The following is an 18106-nucleotide window of genomic DNA, read 5'->3' as shown; positions in this document are numbered from 1 at the left end:
CTTGAGTCCCCTAATATTCCTGCTGAGCTGTCTGACCAGGCAGGCGTTCCTCACATTGGCCCATGAGGGCTGTGTCACCTCCAGTCTAGCGTCTCTTCCCTTCCCTCTCAGCCCCTTCCCAACATCAGAGGCCCTGCAAGTCTGCGCCCCTTGCTTTCTGTCAGAGTGTGGACGGACATGACCAGCCATTTTGGTGGGCTGATTTTATGACATATACTCACACTGCTAAGTTGCTTCAGTCGTGTCCGACTCTGCGACCCCAGAAAGATGGCAGCCCACCAGGCTCCCCCGTCCCTGGGATTCTCCAGGCAAGAACGCTGGAGTGAGATGCCGGTTCCTTCTCCAATACTCACACTACACCTCCTTAAAAAGTTATTTTAATTTTGAGCCTGTCTAACCTGATCTAACCCTGGGCCTCATGAAGGCACAATCTCTCACTTCCGCCTCACACGACTTCCGCCTTCCACTTTCCTTGAGAGCGGGTGGGAGAGGCCGTGCTGTGAATGCTCCTGACACCGCCTTCCTCCCCATCAGGGATGCTCTGTCTCTCATGGTACACCCAGCTCTGGATCTGAAGGGTCTGATGGACAAGCAGGTCTTAGAAAATAGCCTCCCTGCTAACTGAGGTCCTTTTCTTTTTGAGTTACTTATTTAGGTAACAAATAACTAAAAATTTTACATTCCTACCTTTTGTCAATCAAGATAAAAAGAGATTATTTCTGAACAGTGTGATTGATGGGTTACTCGATTCTCTTGATAGTTACCACAGTCAGAGTATTAAAGCCAGCTCTCCCAAGCAGATGTCCTAAGTCATTGACAGCAGTGAAAGGGGAGACGTGCGGAGAAAAGCCCCCTTCCCTTTCTGTTTCCGCTAATTGTAAGGAACACCGGAGTTCAAAGAGCGTGTCACCTCCAAACATTGCACCAATGAACACTCCATCTGGTTTTAAAACATAATGAATCTGTAATAAACAACAACATGATTCAAAATTTCAGACACAAAAATGTTAAAAGAATAACTACATGGAATCTAGATCAGTATTTCATGATTACCATTCTTATTCTGTCAAGTTAAAAAACAGGTAATTTAATAAATAATACTCAGACAACCAACTATCAGAAAGACTCTGCAGGATATTATTCTAAAGAAAGATAAACATTTACTGATGGTGTTATTATCTATAAGATACATTATATGCTTTCAAATTTTCTAATAATAGACAAAACTTACTTTTTCAATCAGTAAAATATTGAAAGAACAAGATTTTTGATGTGGTAGGTTACAGAAATCACTGTCCTCCCTGTATCTGTGCCCTTAGACATGTCACTTTGTAACAGCCCCCATTGGGAGAATCTGGACCAGCCCCACGACTTACTCTGACCCAAAGAATGCAAAGAATGGCAGTGCCAAGCCGAGGGCTCGATGGCCTTGCTGCTTTCGCCTGCTCTCTAGGAGCCCCGTGTATGGGCCATGCTGTGAACAAGGCTGAGCCGGCCTGCTGAAGGATGACAGCAAGAGACATGGGGATCAGCCAGGAGTCCAGCTGAAGCCATCTGACAGCTCTGGGGCAAGCCACCCCCAGGTCAGACACATGGGTGAACCAAGCCAGACCCAGAAGAATCTCCTAAGTCTGGCCCAAATCCCTAACTCACAAAATCATGACTTACTTTTTTAAAACACAAAGTTGAAGTGGCTTCTTAAGCAGAAAAAGCTAATTTATAGGGAAGCCATTATGATTCACAACTAAAATGTCTAGTAACATTTTAGTTAAATATTAACATATCAGTTAATTTAGTTACACACAGAATTAAGGAAAAGTAACCAACTTATTTTTCAGCTGTAAAACAAAAACCATTTTTAATTGGTAACTTAAAACAGTAGCAACGATCAATTCCAGAATCATAAATGTTTACTCAATGATTCTTGGAACTACAGTCTGTAACTCGTTTTGACTCTACTTTCATATAGGGCAAGGTGAACTCTGAAGTAAATCTGAACCCACATCACGGTAGGCTACTCTAATTCAAGTGTATCAAGTATATCTTTTTTAAAAATTGGTTTTTTTTTTTTACTTTACAATACTGTATTGGTTTTGCCATACATTGACATGAATCCACCACGGGTGTACATGAGTTCCCAATCCTGAACCCCCCTCCCACCTCCCTCCCTATACCATCTCTCTGGGTCATCCCCGTGCACCAGCCCCAAGCATCCTGTATCCCGTATTGAACCTAGACTGGTGATTCATTTCTTACATGATAGTACACGTTTCAATGCCATTCTCCCAAATCGTCCCACCCTCTCCCTCTCCCTCTGAGTCCAAAAGTCTGTTCTATACATCTGTGTCTCTATTGCTGTCTTGCACACAGGGTTATCGTTACCATCTTTCTAAATTCCATATATATGTGTTAGTATACTGCATTGGTGTTTTTCTTTCTGGCTTACTTCACTCTGTATAATCGGCTCCAGTTTCATCCACCTCATTAGAACTGATTCAGATGTATTCTTTTTAATGTCTGAGTAATACTCCATTGTGTATATGTACCAGAGCTTTCTTATCCATTCGTCTGCTGATGGACATCTAGATTGCTTCCATGTCCTGGCCATTATAAATAGTGCTGCAATGAATATTGGGGTACACATGCCTCTTTCAATTCTGGTTTCCTTGGTGTGTATGCCCAGCAGTGAGATTGCTGGGTCATAAGGCAGTTCTATTTCCAGTTTTTTGTTTGTTTTTTTTTTTTTTATTTTAAAATCTTTAATTCTTACATGTGTTCCCAAACATGAACCCCCCTATTTCCAGTTTTTTAAGGAATCTCCACAACTCTTCTCCATAGTGGCTGTAGTAGTTTGCATTCCCACCAACAGTGTAAGAGGGTTCTCTTTTCCCCACACCCTCTCCAGCATTTATTGCCTGTAGACTTTTGGATCGCAGCCATTCTGACTGGAGTGAAATGGTACCTCATTGTGGTCTTGATTTGCATTTCTCTGATAATGAGTGATGTTGAGCATCTGTTTGTTAGCCAACCATATGTCTTCTTTGGAGAAATGTCTATTTAGTTCTTTGGCCCATTTTTTGATTGGGTCATTTATTTTTCTGGAATTGAGCTGCATAAGTTGCTTGTATATTTTTGAGATTCATTCTTTGTCAGTTGCTTCATTTGCTATTATTTTCTCCCATTCCGAAGGCTGTCTTTTCCCCTTGCTTATAGTTTCCTTTGTTATGCAGAAGCTTTTAATTTTAATTAGATCCCATTTGTTTATTTTTGCTTTTATTTCCAGTATTCTGGGAGGTGGATCATAGAGGACCCTGCTGTGATTTATGTCGGAGAGTGTTTTGCCTATGTTCTCCTCTAGGAGTTTTATAGTTTCTGGTCTTACGTTTAGATCCTTAATCCATTTTGAGTTTATTTTTGTGTGTGGTATTAGAGAGTGTTCTAGTTTCATTCTTTTACAAGTGGTTGACCAGTTTTCCCAGCACCACTTGTTAAAGAGCTTGTCTTTAACCCATTGTATATTCTTGCCTCCTTTGTCAAAGATAAGGTGTCCATAGGTGTGTGGATTTATCTCTGGGTTTTCTATTTTATTCCACTGATCTATATTTCTGTCTTTGTGCCAGTACCATACTGTCTTGATGACTGTGGCTTTGTAGTAGAGCCTGAAGTCAGGCAGGTTGATTCCTCCAGTTCCATTCTTCTTTCTCAAGATTGCTTTGGTTATTCGAGGTTTTTCATATTACCATACAAATTGTTAAATTATTTGTTCTAGCTCTGTGAAAAATACTGCTGGTAGCTTGATAGGGATTGCATTGAATGTAGATTGATTTGGGTAGTATACTCATTTTCACTATATTGATTCTTCCGATCCATGAACATGGTATATTTCTCCATCTATTAGTGTCCTCTTTGATTTCTTTCATCAGTGTTTTATAGTTTTCTATATATAGGTCTTTAGTTTCTTTAGGTAGATATATTCCTAAGTATTTTATTCTTTTTGTTGCAATGGTGAATGGAATTGTTTCCTTAATTTCTTTTTCTACTTTCTCATTATTAGTGTATAGGAATGCAAGGGATTTCTGAGTGTTGATTTTATATCCCGCAACATTACTATATTCATTGATTAGCTCTAGTAATTTTCTGGTGGAGTCTTTAGGGTTTTCCATGTAGCGGATCATGTCATCTGCAGTGTGAGTTTTACTTCTTCTTATCCAATTTGGATTCCTTTTATTTCTTTTTCTGCTCTGATTGCTGTGGCCAAAACTTCCAGAACTATGTTGAATAGTAGTGGTGAAAGTGGGCACCCTTGTCTTGTTCCTGACTTTAGGGGAAATGCTTTCAATTTTTCACCATTGAGGATAATGTTTGCTGTGGATTTGTCATATATAGCTTTTATTATGTTGAGGTATGTTCCTTCTATTCCTGCTTTCTGGAGAGTTTTTACCATAAACAGATATAGAATTTTGTCAAAGGCTTTCTCTGCATCTATTAAGATAATCATATGGCTTTTATTTTTCAATTTGTTAATGTGGTGAATTACATTGATTAATTTGCAGATACTGAAGAACCCTTGCATCCCTGGGATAAAGCCCACTTGGTCATGGTGTATGATCTTTTTAATGTGTTGTTGGATTCTGATTGCTAGAATTTTGTTAAGGATTTTTGCATCTATGTTCATCAGTGATATTGGCCTGTAGTTTTCTTTTTTTGTGGCATCTTTGTCAGGTTTTGGTATTAGGGTGATGGTGGCCTCATAGAATGAGTTTGGAAGTTTACCTTCCTCTGCAATTTTCTGGACGAGTTTGAGTAGGATAGGTGTTAGCTCTTTTCTAAATTTTTGGTAGAATTCAGCTGTGAAGCCGTCTGGACCTGGGCTTTTGTTTGCTGGAAGATATCTGATTACAGTTTCAATTTCCGTGCTTGTGATGGGTCTGTTAAGATTTTCTATTTCTTCCTGGTTCAGTTTTGGAAAGTTGTACTTTTCTAAGAATTTGTCCATTTCTTCCAAGTTGTCCATTTTATTGGCATATAATTGCTGATAGTAGTCTCTTATGATCCTTTGTATTTCTGTGTTGTCTGTTGTGATCTCTCCATTTTCATTTCTAATTTTATTGATTTGATTTTTCTCCCTTTGTTTCTTGATGAGTCTGGCTAATGGTTTGCCAATTTTATTTATCCTTTCAAAGAACCAGCTTTTGGTTTGTTGATTTTTGCTATGGTCTCTTTTGTTTTACATTTATTTCTGCCTTAATTTTTAAGATCTTTCCTTCTACTAACCCTGGGCTTCTCCATTTCTTCCTTTTCTAGTTGCTTTAGGTGTAGAGTTAGGTTATTTATTTGACTTTTTTCTTGTTTCTTGGGGTATGCCTGTATTGCTATGAACTTTCCCCTTAGCACTGCTTTTATAGTGTCCCACAGGTTTTGGGTTATTGTGTTTTCATTTTCATTCATTTCTATGCATATTTTGATTTCTTTTCCAATTTCTTCTGTGATTTGTGGGTTACTCGGAAGCATGTTGTTCAGCCTCCATATGTTGGAATTTTTAATAGTTTTTCTCCTGTAACTGAGATCTAATCTTAATGCATTATGGTCAGAAAAGATGCTTGGAATTATTTCAATTTTTTTGAATTTATCAAGGCTAGATTTATGGCCCAGGATGTGATCTATCCTGGAGAAGGTTCCATGAGCACTTGAGAAAAAGGTGAAATTCACTGTTTTGGGGTGAAATGTCCTATAATATCAATTAGGTCTAACTGGTCTATTGTATCATTTAAAGTTTGCATTTCTTTAATTTTCTGTTTAGTTGATCTGTCCATAGGTGTGAGTGGGGTAATAAAGTCTCCCACTATTATTGTGTTATTGTTAATTTCCCCTTTCATACTTCTAAGCATTTGTCTTACATATTGTGGTGCTCCTATGTTGGGTGCATATATATTTATAATTGTTATATCTTCTTCTTGGATTGATCCTTTGATCATTATGTAGTGGCCTTCTTTGTCTCTTTTCACAGCCTTTGTTTTAAAGTCTATTTTATCTGATATGAGTATTACCACTCCTGCTTTCTTTTGGTCTCTATTTGCATGGAATATCTTTTTCCAGCCCTTCACTTTCAGTCTGTATGTGCCCCTTGTTTTGAGGTGGGTCTCTTGTAGACAACATATATAGGGGTCTTGTTTTTGTATCCATTCAGCCAGTCTTTGTCTTTTGGTTGGGGCATTCAATGCATTTATGTTTAAGGTAATTACTGATAAGTATGATCCCATTGCCATTTACTTTATTGTTTTGGGTTCGGGTTTATACACCCTTTTTCTGTTTCCTGTCTAGAGACTATCCTTTAGCATTTGTTGGAGAGCTGGTTTGGTGGTACTGAATTCTCTCAGCTTTTGCTTGTCTGTAAAGCTTTTGATTTCTCCTTCATATTTGAATGAGATCCTTGCTGGGTACAGTAATCTGGGTTGTAGGTTATTTTCTTTCATCACTTTAAGTATGTCTTGCCATTCCCTTCTGGCCTGAAGAGTTTCTACTGAAAGATCAGCTGTTATCCTTATGGGAATCCCCTTGTGTGTTATTTGTTGTTTTTCCCTTGCTGCTTTTAATATTTGTTCTTTGTGTTTGATCTTTGTTAATTTGATTAATATGTGTCTTGGGGTGTTTTGCCTTGGGTTTATCCTGTTTGGGACTCTCTAGGTTTCTTGGACTTGGGTGATTATTTCCCTCCCCATTTTAGGGAAGTTTTCAACTATTATCTCCTCAAGGATTTTCTCATGGTCTTTCTTTTTGTCTTCTTCTTCTGGGACTCCTATAATTCGAATGTTGGAGCATTTCATATTGTCCTGGAGGTCTCTGAAATTGTCCTCATTTCTTTTGTTTTTCTTTTTTCCTCTCTGATTCATTTATTTCTACCATTCTATCTTCTATTTCACTAATCCTATCTTCTGCCTCCGTTATTCTACTATTTGTTGCCTCCAGAGTGTTTCTGATCTCATTTATTGCATTATTCATTATATATTGACTCTTTTTCATTTCTTCTAGGTCCTTGTTAAACCTTTCTTGCATCTTCTCAATCCTTGTCTCCAGGCTATTTATCTGTGATTCCATTTTGATTTCAAGATTTTGGATCATTTTCACTATCAATATTCGGAATTCTTTATCAGGTAGATTCCCTATCTCTTCTTTTGTTTGGTTTGGTGGGCATTTATCCTGTTCCTTTACCTGCTGGGTACTCCTCTGTCTCTTCATCTTGGTTATATTGCTGTGTTTGGGGTGGCCTTTCTGTATTCTGGCAGTTTGTGGAGTTCTCTTTATTATGGAGTTTCCTCACTGTGGGTGGGGTTGTATCAGTGACTTGTCAAGGTTTCTTGGTTAGAGAAGCTTGTGTTGGAGTTCTGGTGGCTGGAGCTGGATTTCTTCTCTCTGGAGTGCAATGAAGTGTCCAGTAATGAGTTATGAGATGTCAATGGTTTTGGAGTAACTTGAGCTGCCTGTATTTTGAAGCTCAGGGCTGTGTTCCTATGTTGCTGGAGAATTTGCGTGGTATGTCTTGCTCTGGAACTTGTTGGCCCTTGGGCGGTGCTTGGTTTCAGTGTAGGTACGGAGGCGTTTTATGAGCTCCTATCAATTAATGTTCCCTGGAGTCAGGAGTTCTCTGGTGTTCTCAGGATTTGGACTTAAGCCTTCTGCTTCTGGTTTTCAGTTTTATTTTTACAGTAGCCTCAAGACTTCTCCATCTATACAGCACCGATGATAAAACATCTAGGTTAAAGATGAAAAGTTTCTCCACATTCAGGGACACCCAGAAAGGTTCACTGAGTTACATGGAGAAGAGAAGAGAGAGGGGGGTGTTAGAGGTGACTGGAATGAGATGAGGTGGGATCAAAAGAGGAGAGAGCAAGCTAGCCAGTAATCACTTCCTGATGTGCGCTCCACAGTCTGGACCGCTCAGAGATGTTCACGGAGTTATACAGAGAAGAGGAGAGGGAGGAAGGAGACAGAGGTGGCCAGGAGGATAAAAGGCGGGAATGAAAAGGAGAGAGACAGATCCAGCCAGTAACCAGTTCCCTAAGTGTTCTCCACTGTCTGGAACACACAGAGATTCACAGAGTTGGGTAGAGAAGAGAAGGGGGAGGGAGGAGACAGAGGCAACCTGGTGGAGAAAAAGGAGAGTCCAAAGGATGAGAGAGTGGTCAAGCCAGTAATCTCGCTCTCAAGTAAAAATGGGTACTGAAGATTGGGTTTTTAAAGGTACAAAATTAATAACAAATACCAAAAAGCAAAGATTAAAAATCTAAAGTAGAGGCTGGATTTTCAAAAATACAATAAAGAAATAAAATAAAGAAAAGAAGAAGAAAGAAAAAAAAAGTCACAAGAATTATTAAAAAACAACAACCACCACAATATATATATGGCGTTTGCTTTAAAAATAGCATCTTTTTTTTGAGTAATAGTAGGTTATAAAAATAAAAATTAAAGGAGAAACAGAGGACTTAAAAATTTTTAAATGTTAAAAAAAAAGAACAAACAAAAAGAATGATCGTAAAAATAGTGAAGGTATATTTGGGACTTTCTCTGGTGTTGTTGTGGGCAGTGTGGGGTCAGTTCATTTTCGGATAGTTCCTTGGTCCGGCTTATATTTCTCAAGATCTATAGGCCCCTTCCTATGTAGTTGGTACTAACGACAGGGTTTTAATCTATTGCACCTGTCACTTCCAAGGCGGTTCCCTCTGTTTTAGCTTCTTCTGTTTGCTGGTCTCTTCAGTGTCTGTTTTCCGCCCTGACACAAGGGGGGCTGTGGTGGACACTTTTTTTAGGCTTACTTGTTCAGTCGTGCTGTGGGGAGGGAGGGGTGCTGCAAACAAATAACACTGGCGTGTGCTCACAGTGTCTCAGTCACACTGGGCCTGCCCCCGCTCATGGCGCACACAGCTCAGGCTCTAGGTGCTCCGCCGGGAAGCATCTGAGGCTGGCCCTGGGCTGCATGCACCTACCCGGTCTAAGCTGCTCAGGCTCAGGCACTCAGGTAGTCCTCAGAGGCACAGACTCAGTTGGGCCTGTGTTTTGTGTCCTTCCCAGGTCCGAGTAGCTCGGGTGTTTGGCGAGCGTGGTCGCTGTGACTTATCACCTTTCCCGTCCCTGCTGCTCAGTTTTCTGGGTGTACAACTGGTGCCCCTTCTTAGGCAGATGGTGACTGTCCAGAATCCCAAGAAGTCTAAGTTAGCAAAGAAGCCTGTTTGCAGTTTGGTAGTTAATGTCTCTCTGGGGCTGCGATTGCCTCCTTCTGGCCCTTCCGGCTCTGGCTGCCTGTCACCAGAGGGGGATGGTCTGCAGCCGGCTAATTCTGTTCTGTCCTTTGTTCTGTGCGCGGTCCTGGTGGTGTCTTATGTTAGAGCTTTTCGCGTGGTAGCTATCCCACAGTCTGGTTTGCTAGCCCAAGTTAGTTCGCTCTGGTTACACTAGGGGTGTTCCAGCCCAATTCTTAAAAAGCACTGCAGCCCGCGCCTCCCTGCCCAGCCCCCGCTTGCTAGTGGTAGATGCAGGCATCTGAGCTGCTTCTCTGCTGGGGGGGTTACCGTTGGGCTGGTAATCTGTTGGTTTTAATTATTTATTTTTCCTCCTTGTTATGTTGCCCTCTGTGCTTCCAAGGCTCGCCACAGACTCAGCAGCGAGAGTGTTTCCTGGTGTTTGGAAACTTCTCTCTTTTTACGACTCTCTTCCCGAGACGGAGCTCCCTACCTACCTCTTTTGTCTCTTTTTTCATCTTTTATATTTTTTCCTACCTGTTTTTGAAGACAATGATCTGCTTTTCTGGGTACCTGATGTCCTCTGCCAGCATTCAGAAGTTGTTTTGTGAAATTTACTCAGCGATGAAAAGTTCTTTTAATGGATTTGTGAGGGAGAAAGTGGTCTCCCTGTCCTATTCCTCCACCATCTTAGGACCGCCCACCCCAAGTATATATCTTGAATCGTATTTAAAATATTATGAAGCAATTTTATATAAAACAGTATTAAACAAACTGACTGTAAAAACCTTTTTCCTTCTTTCCCTTCAGTGTTACTTCCTTCTCTTGCCACCAAACTCTCATAGAACTAAAGTACCTAAAATTATCAGTTTGTTTCTACCTCAGAAGGCTTATCAGTTCCCGTGGATTTCACAAGAATGACTTCCCAATCTCTACCTTGTGTCTGGACAGCTTCCCAGGATCCTATATTTATCTTTTGGCTGCTGGTGCCATAGAGATTTGTCTCTTGGCAAACATACCCCCTGCCCCTCCCCTCAGCATCTCACATACAGAACACATATTCTCAAACCAACTCCCCTTTCCAACTGCTATATTTCTGTTAATTACCATCGTCAAGTCCCTTTATCTGATCATTACCATTCTTTCCCCTACTCTTACTAATTATCTCCAGTCATCCAGACTCAAAACTTGAAGGCAAGCTTTCACTCCTGACTCTTCAACCTTCAGTGTTAACCAGCCACCAGACTGTTGATTCTTACTTTGCAGAGTCCTGAAGACCTCTCTCTTCCTTTTATCTCCACAGTCCATGGGGTCACAGGGAGTCAGGCACGACTGAGCAACTGAACAACAACTGCCACCTAGGTTCAGTTTATTTCATGCTTGGACCATGGAAACAGTCTCTCTTCAGCTTAACTGACTTTCTGCACCAGTTTTCTATTTAGCAAGATGAAGCCGTCTTGCAGTGTTATTTCACATACATAAAACAAAGCAGAGTGACTGGCAAACAGTACATGCGTAAGATACGGTAGTTATTCTTCTGCCTAGCGGCTTTTTAATCATGTCACTTTCCTCTTCAAAATGTGCTAGTGGCTCTGGACCACATAAAGAATAAACTCCCAATTGCTTACCCTGTCACCGAGTACTCTGACTTTGGTCCCGATATTCCTCATCTATACCTGGCACTATACTCTCCTCCCCCAGCCTTCCTCTCTGTCCTTTTGGGCTTCCCAGTCACTCACACATCCCATCTATCCCAGGATCCGGCATTCCTGGAATGCATGCCCACTCCAAATACGACCTGTCCTTTTAGGCCCTGTTCAAGAAACTTCTTCCTCTTGAAGCTTTCCTAGGCAACTCCAAGCCACAGTGATCTCCTTCTCTCCTCTGAACATAATACTTTTACCTACCCCTTCCTTACCTGTTTGCTGATTAATATCAACCAACAAACATTTATCAGCACTGTCTTAGTATAAAGCATGGGCGAAGTACAAGTGTGCCAAGTGTATCCAGCCCACAGAAGATAATAAATTTTTGACTTGCTTCCATTTCCAATTGTCAAAAATGTGAAATAGAAACCATCTATAAGTTTCTGTGTAAAAACAGGCACATCTACAATTTGCTAATGATAAACAAAATAACACAGGCTATTAGAAACAGCACTAAGTTTCTTACCTGTTCAAGTGCTCTAGGAAGGTCATTCACCCAGTGCAAACTAAAATACGAAAACACATATCTGTTTTAGCTTAATCTGTATAATTAATTAGTACAAGAATCACTAATATAGCAAGCCACAGAAAAGGTGTAAGTTTGGATGTTTGAAAGTGCACATCAAAATTCATGGATTGTTGGGACTTCCCTGGTAGTCCAGTGGTTAAGGCTCTATACTTCCCATGCAGGGGGCCTGGGTTCAATCTCTGGTCAGGGAACTAAGATCCTGAATGCAGTGGCCAAAAAATAAATTCCTTAAGAAAAAAAATTCACTGACTGTTTTCATATAAGTTTTAAAATAAAAATATTAGAGGATAACCTTCCTTTTGTCACAGGAGAAACCTTTAATATTACCTTATAACTTTAGAGCATAACATACCTATTTTGGGGGCTTCCCAGGTGGCACTAGTGGTAAAGAACCCACCTGCCAATGCAGGAGACTTAAGAGATGCGGGTTCGATCCCTGAGTCAGAAGAACTCCTGGAGGAGGGCATGGCAGCCCACTCCAGTATCCTTGCCTGGAGAATCCCATGGACAGAGGAGCCTGGTGGGCTACTGTCCATGGGGTCCCACAGAGTCAGACATGACTGAGGTGACTTGGCACACACACATGCATATCTATTTTAACATACATATATTTTTTAAAAGTACAAACGGATTACCAACCTTAAACTGCTAACCACCAGGTCAAATGTATTTTCTCTGAAGGGAAGAAATTCTTCATCAGCTAAAACGCTGACAGTAGGAATTTCTGTTTCTAGGGCATTTTTCTAAAGGTTAAAAATAAAAGTTCATAAACACATTTATATAACATCTTAATTATTAACACAATCATTGTTTGTTAAACATAAGTCATGTTATATTTACTTGACAGTTTCTAGTTCTTAAAAATTGAAAAAGCAGCCAAAGAGAAAGCACTAAAAAAATATATCTTAAATGACACTTAAGATTGGCCAGAAAAAATGGCTATCTGGTTGGAAAAACAAATGGGATAACTACATCACACCAAACCAAATCTCAGAAAGCTGAAAGTCTCAGTGGAATAATCAAAGCCAAAAAAAGTACTAGGAAAATATGGGTGCACACTTTAGACTCTTAAATGAAAATGCCAAAGTAAACATGACTCAAAAACCAGAAACTATAAAAGGAAACATGGATACACATAATGATAAACTGATCAAAAACTTCTAAAAAGCAATAAACAATGTAAACATGTTTGGGAAAAAATTTACAAAATACATGAAGAAAAATTAATATCCCTAGAAGACACATTCTTACAAACCACCTAGAATAAGAACAGCGAAGTAGAGAGAGGACCAAAGGACAGGCACATCACAAAATTACTGACAAAACTCACAAATTAAAAAGTACTCATAGCCAAAAGATATCAAACAGCTACTTAGTTGCTCTAGCAATCGGAGAAATGCAAATAAAAAGGACAAAACTCTACTTTCCACCTATTAGACTGATAAAGACAAAATAACTGGCCTACGGTTGCCAATGAGGAGGAGGAAAGAGGGCTTTCATTTAATACTGTTGTTCAGTCTTCAAAGGGCAGTCTAGAGATGGATATTAAAAACTGAAAGGTGAACATCAATGAATCCATATACTCCACTCTTGGGAATTTATTCCCAGGGAGAAAAATAAATCAAACACAGAAAGTTGCTTTATATGAAGATGCTCACCACAGTGTTGGTTATTGAGAAGCTACAAATTTAGTAAATACAGCATGGAATATCCCTACACTGGAATACTACATGTGTGTGCATCCATCACTCACTGATACAAAAGAATGACGTGTTAGCGTAATACTGTTTGTATAAAGCTGTGATGGGGAGACAGCTATTTGTCCACAAAGACACAGATGAAAATGTCACCAGCAGTTGCCTCTGAGTGGTGGGATTAATGGTGATTTTTCCTTTCCCTTTAGATTTCCCACACTGTTTAATTCTTCTTTATGTGTAGTATAATCGGGAAAAAAAAAAAGAGCTCATTTCATTCTGAAACAAATAATAAAAAAAAGTACAGAACTAAAAACCAAACTAGGAGATCAGAAACCAGTAGCACTGAAAAGCTACCTACCAAAGCATTTTCTGCAATGTCTGTTTGGAAAAACTTTCCAACAGCTTCCTGCAACGCAATAAAGTTGATCAGATAATACAAAAAGATAAGCAAATAAGAGAACCCAGTAACAAAACAAAACAACTGTTGAAACTGCTGAAGGAAAAAGTGATTAATTTGATTAATTTTCACCTCTGTAAGGGTATTTTTCTGCACATAATTAGTATGGTACACAAACACCTTTAATAACACATATTATGTTACATAGAATTAAATGTATGCAGCCAACCATATATGTAATATATTTAACAGTATTTAATAAAATAGAGAACATAGGTGTGAATAATCAGCATCTTCAGTTTACTCCACTGGGATAAGGTTTTACATGTTAACTTTTCCATAATATGCTAAGAGCTAGTCCTCATTCTTGTGACACAGAAGATCTGGAATGGTTTTCCTGCCTTTAGTTGTTATTGCAAGAGACTGCAAAGAGTAAAGAAAGACCTAACTAACACAGATGCTTGGGAGGGCCTCAGTGGTTTCACTCTCCCCTCTGTTTCACGCATCCTTTCTTCCTTCCCAAAGCAAAGGGCATCACAATACCTCTTGCCCAGCTGGCCACTTTCCACCATGCCCTCTCTTCTCCAGGAACCTGCTCTTCCCTCCACTACCTCTCCAATCTTCAGTCTCTATCTTCTGCTGCTTCTTGCCTCACCTTACAACAGGAATAAGCTTCCCAATCTTGCAAACTCCTCACCTCGACCCACCTCACGGCTGTCTTGTTTGTAATCCATCGCACTACTTCTCGCCGAGTTCCCCTCGGTTCTTGGTGATCTGTTTCCACCCTCACTGCTCTACTCACATGCTTTGTGGAAGATTCCTTTCTATACACTGGCCCCGAGAGCTTACCTATCACCAAGGTCTGTAGTTCTACCAGGCCTCCTCTACATGGCTGCCTTTATATCCTGCTGTCTCCACACTGGTGGCTGGCCTTTCTCTCTCATGCCTACACTTGCCTTTGACACAGCCCTCTAATTGGTCTGTTTCTCTACACTCTGTCTTCTTCAATCCCTCATACACACCATCCCCAAACCAACCTTCCTTAAGGATCACTGATCACACCCTACAGCTTGCCACTTCTGCCTTCCCTCCAGCCATGCCTTACATTCCAATCGCTATGAGCACCATCCCAGATTCTATCAAACCTCGGGTCAGATGCTGTGCCTTTCAGAAGTCTCGGTCATATGAACTCCACTGATTTTCCTTTCCCTTAACTCCTGTTGCAGTTTAATGACTGTACCAATTCCACGGCATTTATTATTATCAATGACAGTGTTTTCAGAGACTTATCACATAGCCCTCCCCTGTCTCGGTGCAAGTGTACACTTTTTCGTTAAGTAGATTTGATATAGAAATCCCACTTTGATCTGTGTCCAGCATAGTGTCTATTTAGAGAGGCTAAAACAATTAATGAATGTTTTTTGGTCTGAATTACAAAATGAAAAATAAAATAGTATACATATTAATAAAGACTATTTATACTTAATCACACACAAAAATTTCTAACCAAATGATAAAGTGACTATTTTTCATAGCTAAAAAAAAAATAAGCTTAGTCACTTGTCCCAAATGAATGTCAACGTGATTTTTATTGTGATTTATAAAAAATATTTGAACAAAGTGGGAATCACACGCAATGTATCGTATATAGACTTAGAGAAACTACCAGTGGGAATGCTGTATAAAATGGATTCAAAGAAAAAATCATTTAAGAAAAAACACAGGAGTAGACATAAAACAACCTTTGGTTCTATCACTTAAGAAATAACAAATGAGCAATTCTGATGTCATCAAAATCTAAATATGATACAAACTTCATATTTTATTAAGAAAGTTTTTCCTTAAAATTGGCCAATTTTATTTCTCTAAGTCAAATCATTCAATAAATATACCTTATTCAAGTGTTCTGCTATATAACCTCGTCCACAACCAACATCCAAAGCAAGATGGAAATCTCTGAAAAACAGACACAGAAGTTATGCTTTGTCTCTAATAATACAGCCCCCATAAAGTAATTATTAAAAACAAATTTTTCTTAAGAAAAAAGATTCTTGTGAACACAACTGTCAAACAAGTCCTATCATCTGCCTGCTCCCTCACATCACCAGATGTCTCCGTCAGAGAATACACTGGGCATGGCAAGGCTGTCCGGCCAAGCCGCTCTTAGGGCCTCCCAACCAATGGCTTTCCACAAGGTTGCTCCATGACATGGATCTGAAGAACTGATTTAGTGCAGGTACTTAAACAGATGGGGAAACAATGGAAACAGTGACACACTTTATTGTCAGGAGCTATGTTAGGCATTACTGACAAAATAGAGGCACGGCCCTAAACCCCCTCCCTTTGTTCCGTAGGCACGGACCCGGAAAAGAAGTTAGGCTTTGTGATTCTGACTTGTTTTTTCCTTTCCTCGACTGAGTTGACTGAAGAGAATATTAAGGTGCTTATTGTTTTTGAGAGGAGCAGGGAAGGCATAAAGCCTTCTGCAGCTGTGCTCAAAGAATAATTCATAAAGTTAATCACTGACATTTGTTCAAGGACCTTTACAAAAGAGTGTTCCAGGGTGAACACAGAGGCCGCAGCTTGAGACCATGGGAGAGATTCCTATCTGAAGTCTATTTGTGAGAAAAGTGTTTATGGCAAAGGAGTTTGCTGAATTTAGGGCTTAGGAATAATTAAGAGTTAGAAGCTAAAGATTTAAGGATTGCTGTAATGTTACAATATTCTACTATAGCTTATAAAAATTAGGGACTTTAGAGATAGTGTTAGCTAGAAGCCCTTTCTAAGAAATAGTGAACTTAGGATACTAGGGGCAAACAGGACTTAGAAAGATAAGAAATAAACTGAGGAATGTGGTATGCAGCCCAGACATTAGCCTGAGTTACAGTGTATTCACAAGAACACATGAGAAAAAGTAGACAAGAGAATCGCTGAGGAAGGAACTCCTTTTGAGAGGCAACAATGATTTTTGGAGAAAAATAAATCTGGGTCAATGGGAACTAAAAATATCAAACCTCTGACCTAATGCTTTTGTAAAAGTATAAAAGAGAATCATAAGCTTGAAATAAACAGGCAGTCCAAGAAAACTGAGAGGCTGCCTCAGTTTCTCTCTCGCTGACACCACCCATCCCTTCAGGTTGAATCCCTGGCTGCTGGAGCTGGACTCCGTCCCTTTATTTTCTTGGGCTCCAAAATCACTGAAGGTGGTGACTACAGCCATGAAATTAAAAGACGCTGCCTCCTTAGAAGAAAAGCTATGACCAACCTAGACAGCATATTAAAAAGCAGAGACATTACTTTGCCAACAAAGGTCCATCTAGTCAAAGCTATGGTTTTTCCAGTGGTCATGTATGGATGTGAGAGTTGGACCATAAAGAAGGCTGAATGCTCAAGAACTGATGCTTTTGAGCTGCGGTGTTGGAGAAAGACTCTTGAGAGAGTCCCTTGGACTGCAAAAAGATAAAACCAGTCAATCCTAAAGGAAATCAATCCTGAATATTCATTATAAGGACTGATGCTGAAGCTGAAGCTCCAATACTTTGGCCATCTGATGTGAAGAGCTGACTCACTGGAAAAGACCCGGATGCTGGGAAAGCCTGAAGGCGGGAGGAGAAGGGAACAACAGAGGATGAGATGGTTGGACGGCATCACTAACTCAGTGGACATGAGTTTGAGTAAGCTCCGGGAGATGATGAAGAGGGAAGCCTGGCGTGCTGCGGTCCATGGGGTTGCAAAGAGTTGGACATGACTGAGCGACTGAACAACAATTTTAATATGATAATATACTCAGACAAAGAATGAAGAGAAGTTAATGTAATTAACATGAAAATATGTGGCATACCTATCAGGAACTTACTACTTATCCCTATTTCTCAAATTTGTTGTGGCAGCAGATAACTTAGAAATTACTATGTGAAATACTATGAAATATAACACGATAAACTAAAACCCAAATAAACCATCAACTAAATAACAGCTTTTACTGAAATCTTATCAGGTTCAAATCAGTGGGCTAAGTGTACAGTTAAGTATGTCAATCCAAGGTCATTCAGCTAGTAAGCAGCAGTCAGACTTGAATTCAGTCAGAAAGAATCCTGACCAGAATTCTTATCCACTATGCTATGCTGTCTCCTCCAAACATATCGTCTCATACTAAATCACTTTACATATCCAATTGTGGATCACAGGTTTAGGAAAAATTTGTGACAATTTTTAAAGAAACTTCATGCACTAATAAATTTTTTCCTATTGGAACTGAGAGTCCCTTTGTAATTTCTATTAAAAACCTATGTTACAAATATAGAACACCAGTACACAGCTGGAGAACCACTGGTGAGAGAATGTCTAATATACCTAATGCCCTGTGTCTTGACTGTGAACACAGGCAGTGTGACCTGGGAAAGCATACAGCCTTTGCAATCACAAAGACATGAGTTAGAATTCTAGGCTTGCAATTTACTGGCTCTGTGACCACAGACAAGAGATTTAATCTTGCTGGATCTCAGTGTCCCCATCTATAAAATGGGTTGGTATGAGAATTTTAT

The 18106-nt window shown here is 39.8% G+C and overlaps 1 protein-coding gene across 2 annotated transcripts in view; it reads right to left on the bottom strand.

Moving 5' to 3' along the window:
* The window catches only part of NDUFAF5 (NADH:ubiquinone oxidoreductase complex assembly factor 5), a 32740-nt gene that overhangs the window by 10491 nt on the left and 4143 nt on the right, over positions 1-18106 (bottom strand). For both annotated transcript variants that reach the window (XM_052651001.1, XM_052651002.1), the window contains exons 3-7: positions 15455-15518; positions 13524-13571; positions 12108-12211; positions 11406-11445; positions 765-962 (exon numbers count right to left, since the gene is read on the bottom strand). In XM_052651001.1, the coding sequence (XP_052506961.1) occupies positions 765-962; positions 11406-11445; positions 12108-12211; positions 13524-13571; positions 15455-15518 (454 nt within the window). The remainder of the gene's footprint in view (positions 1-764; positions 963-11405; positions 11446-12107; positions 12212-13523; positions 13572-15454; positions 15519-18106) is intronic.

This window comes from Budorcas taxicolor, chromosome 13 (genome assembly GCF_023091745.1).
Source record: "Budorcas taxicolor isolate Tak-1 chromosome 13, Takin1.1, whole genome shotgun sequence".
NCBI classification, from domain to species: Eukaryota; Metazoa; Chordata; class Mammalia; order Artiodactyla; family Bovidae; genus Budorcas; species Budorcas taxicolor.
The sequence above is the reverse complement of the archived record's forward strand: the minus strand, read 5'-3'. Positions and strand labels throughout refer to the sequence as shown.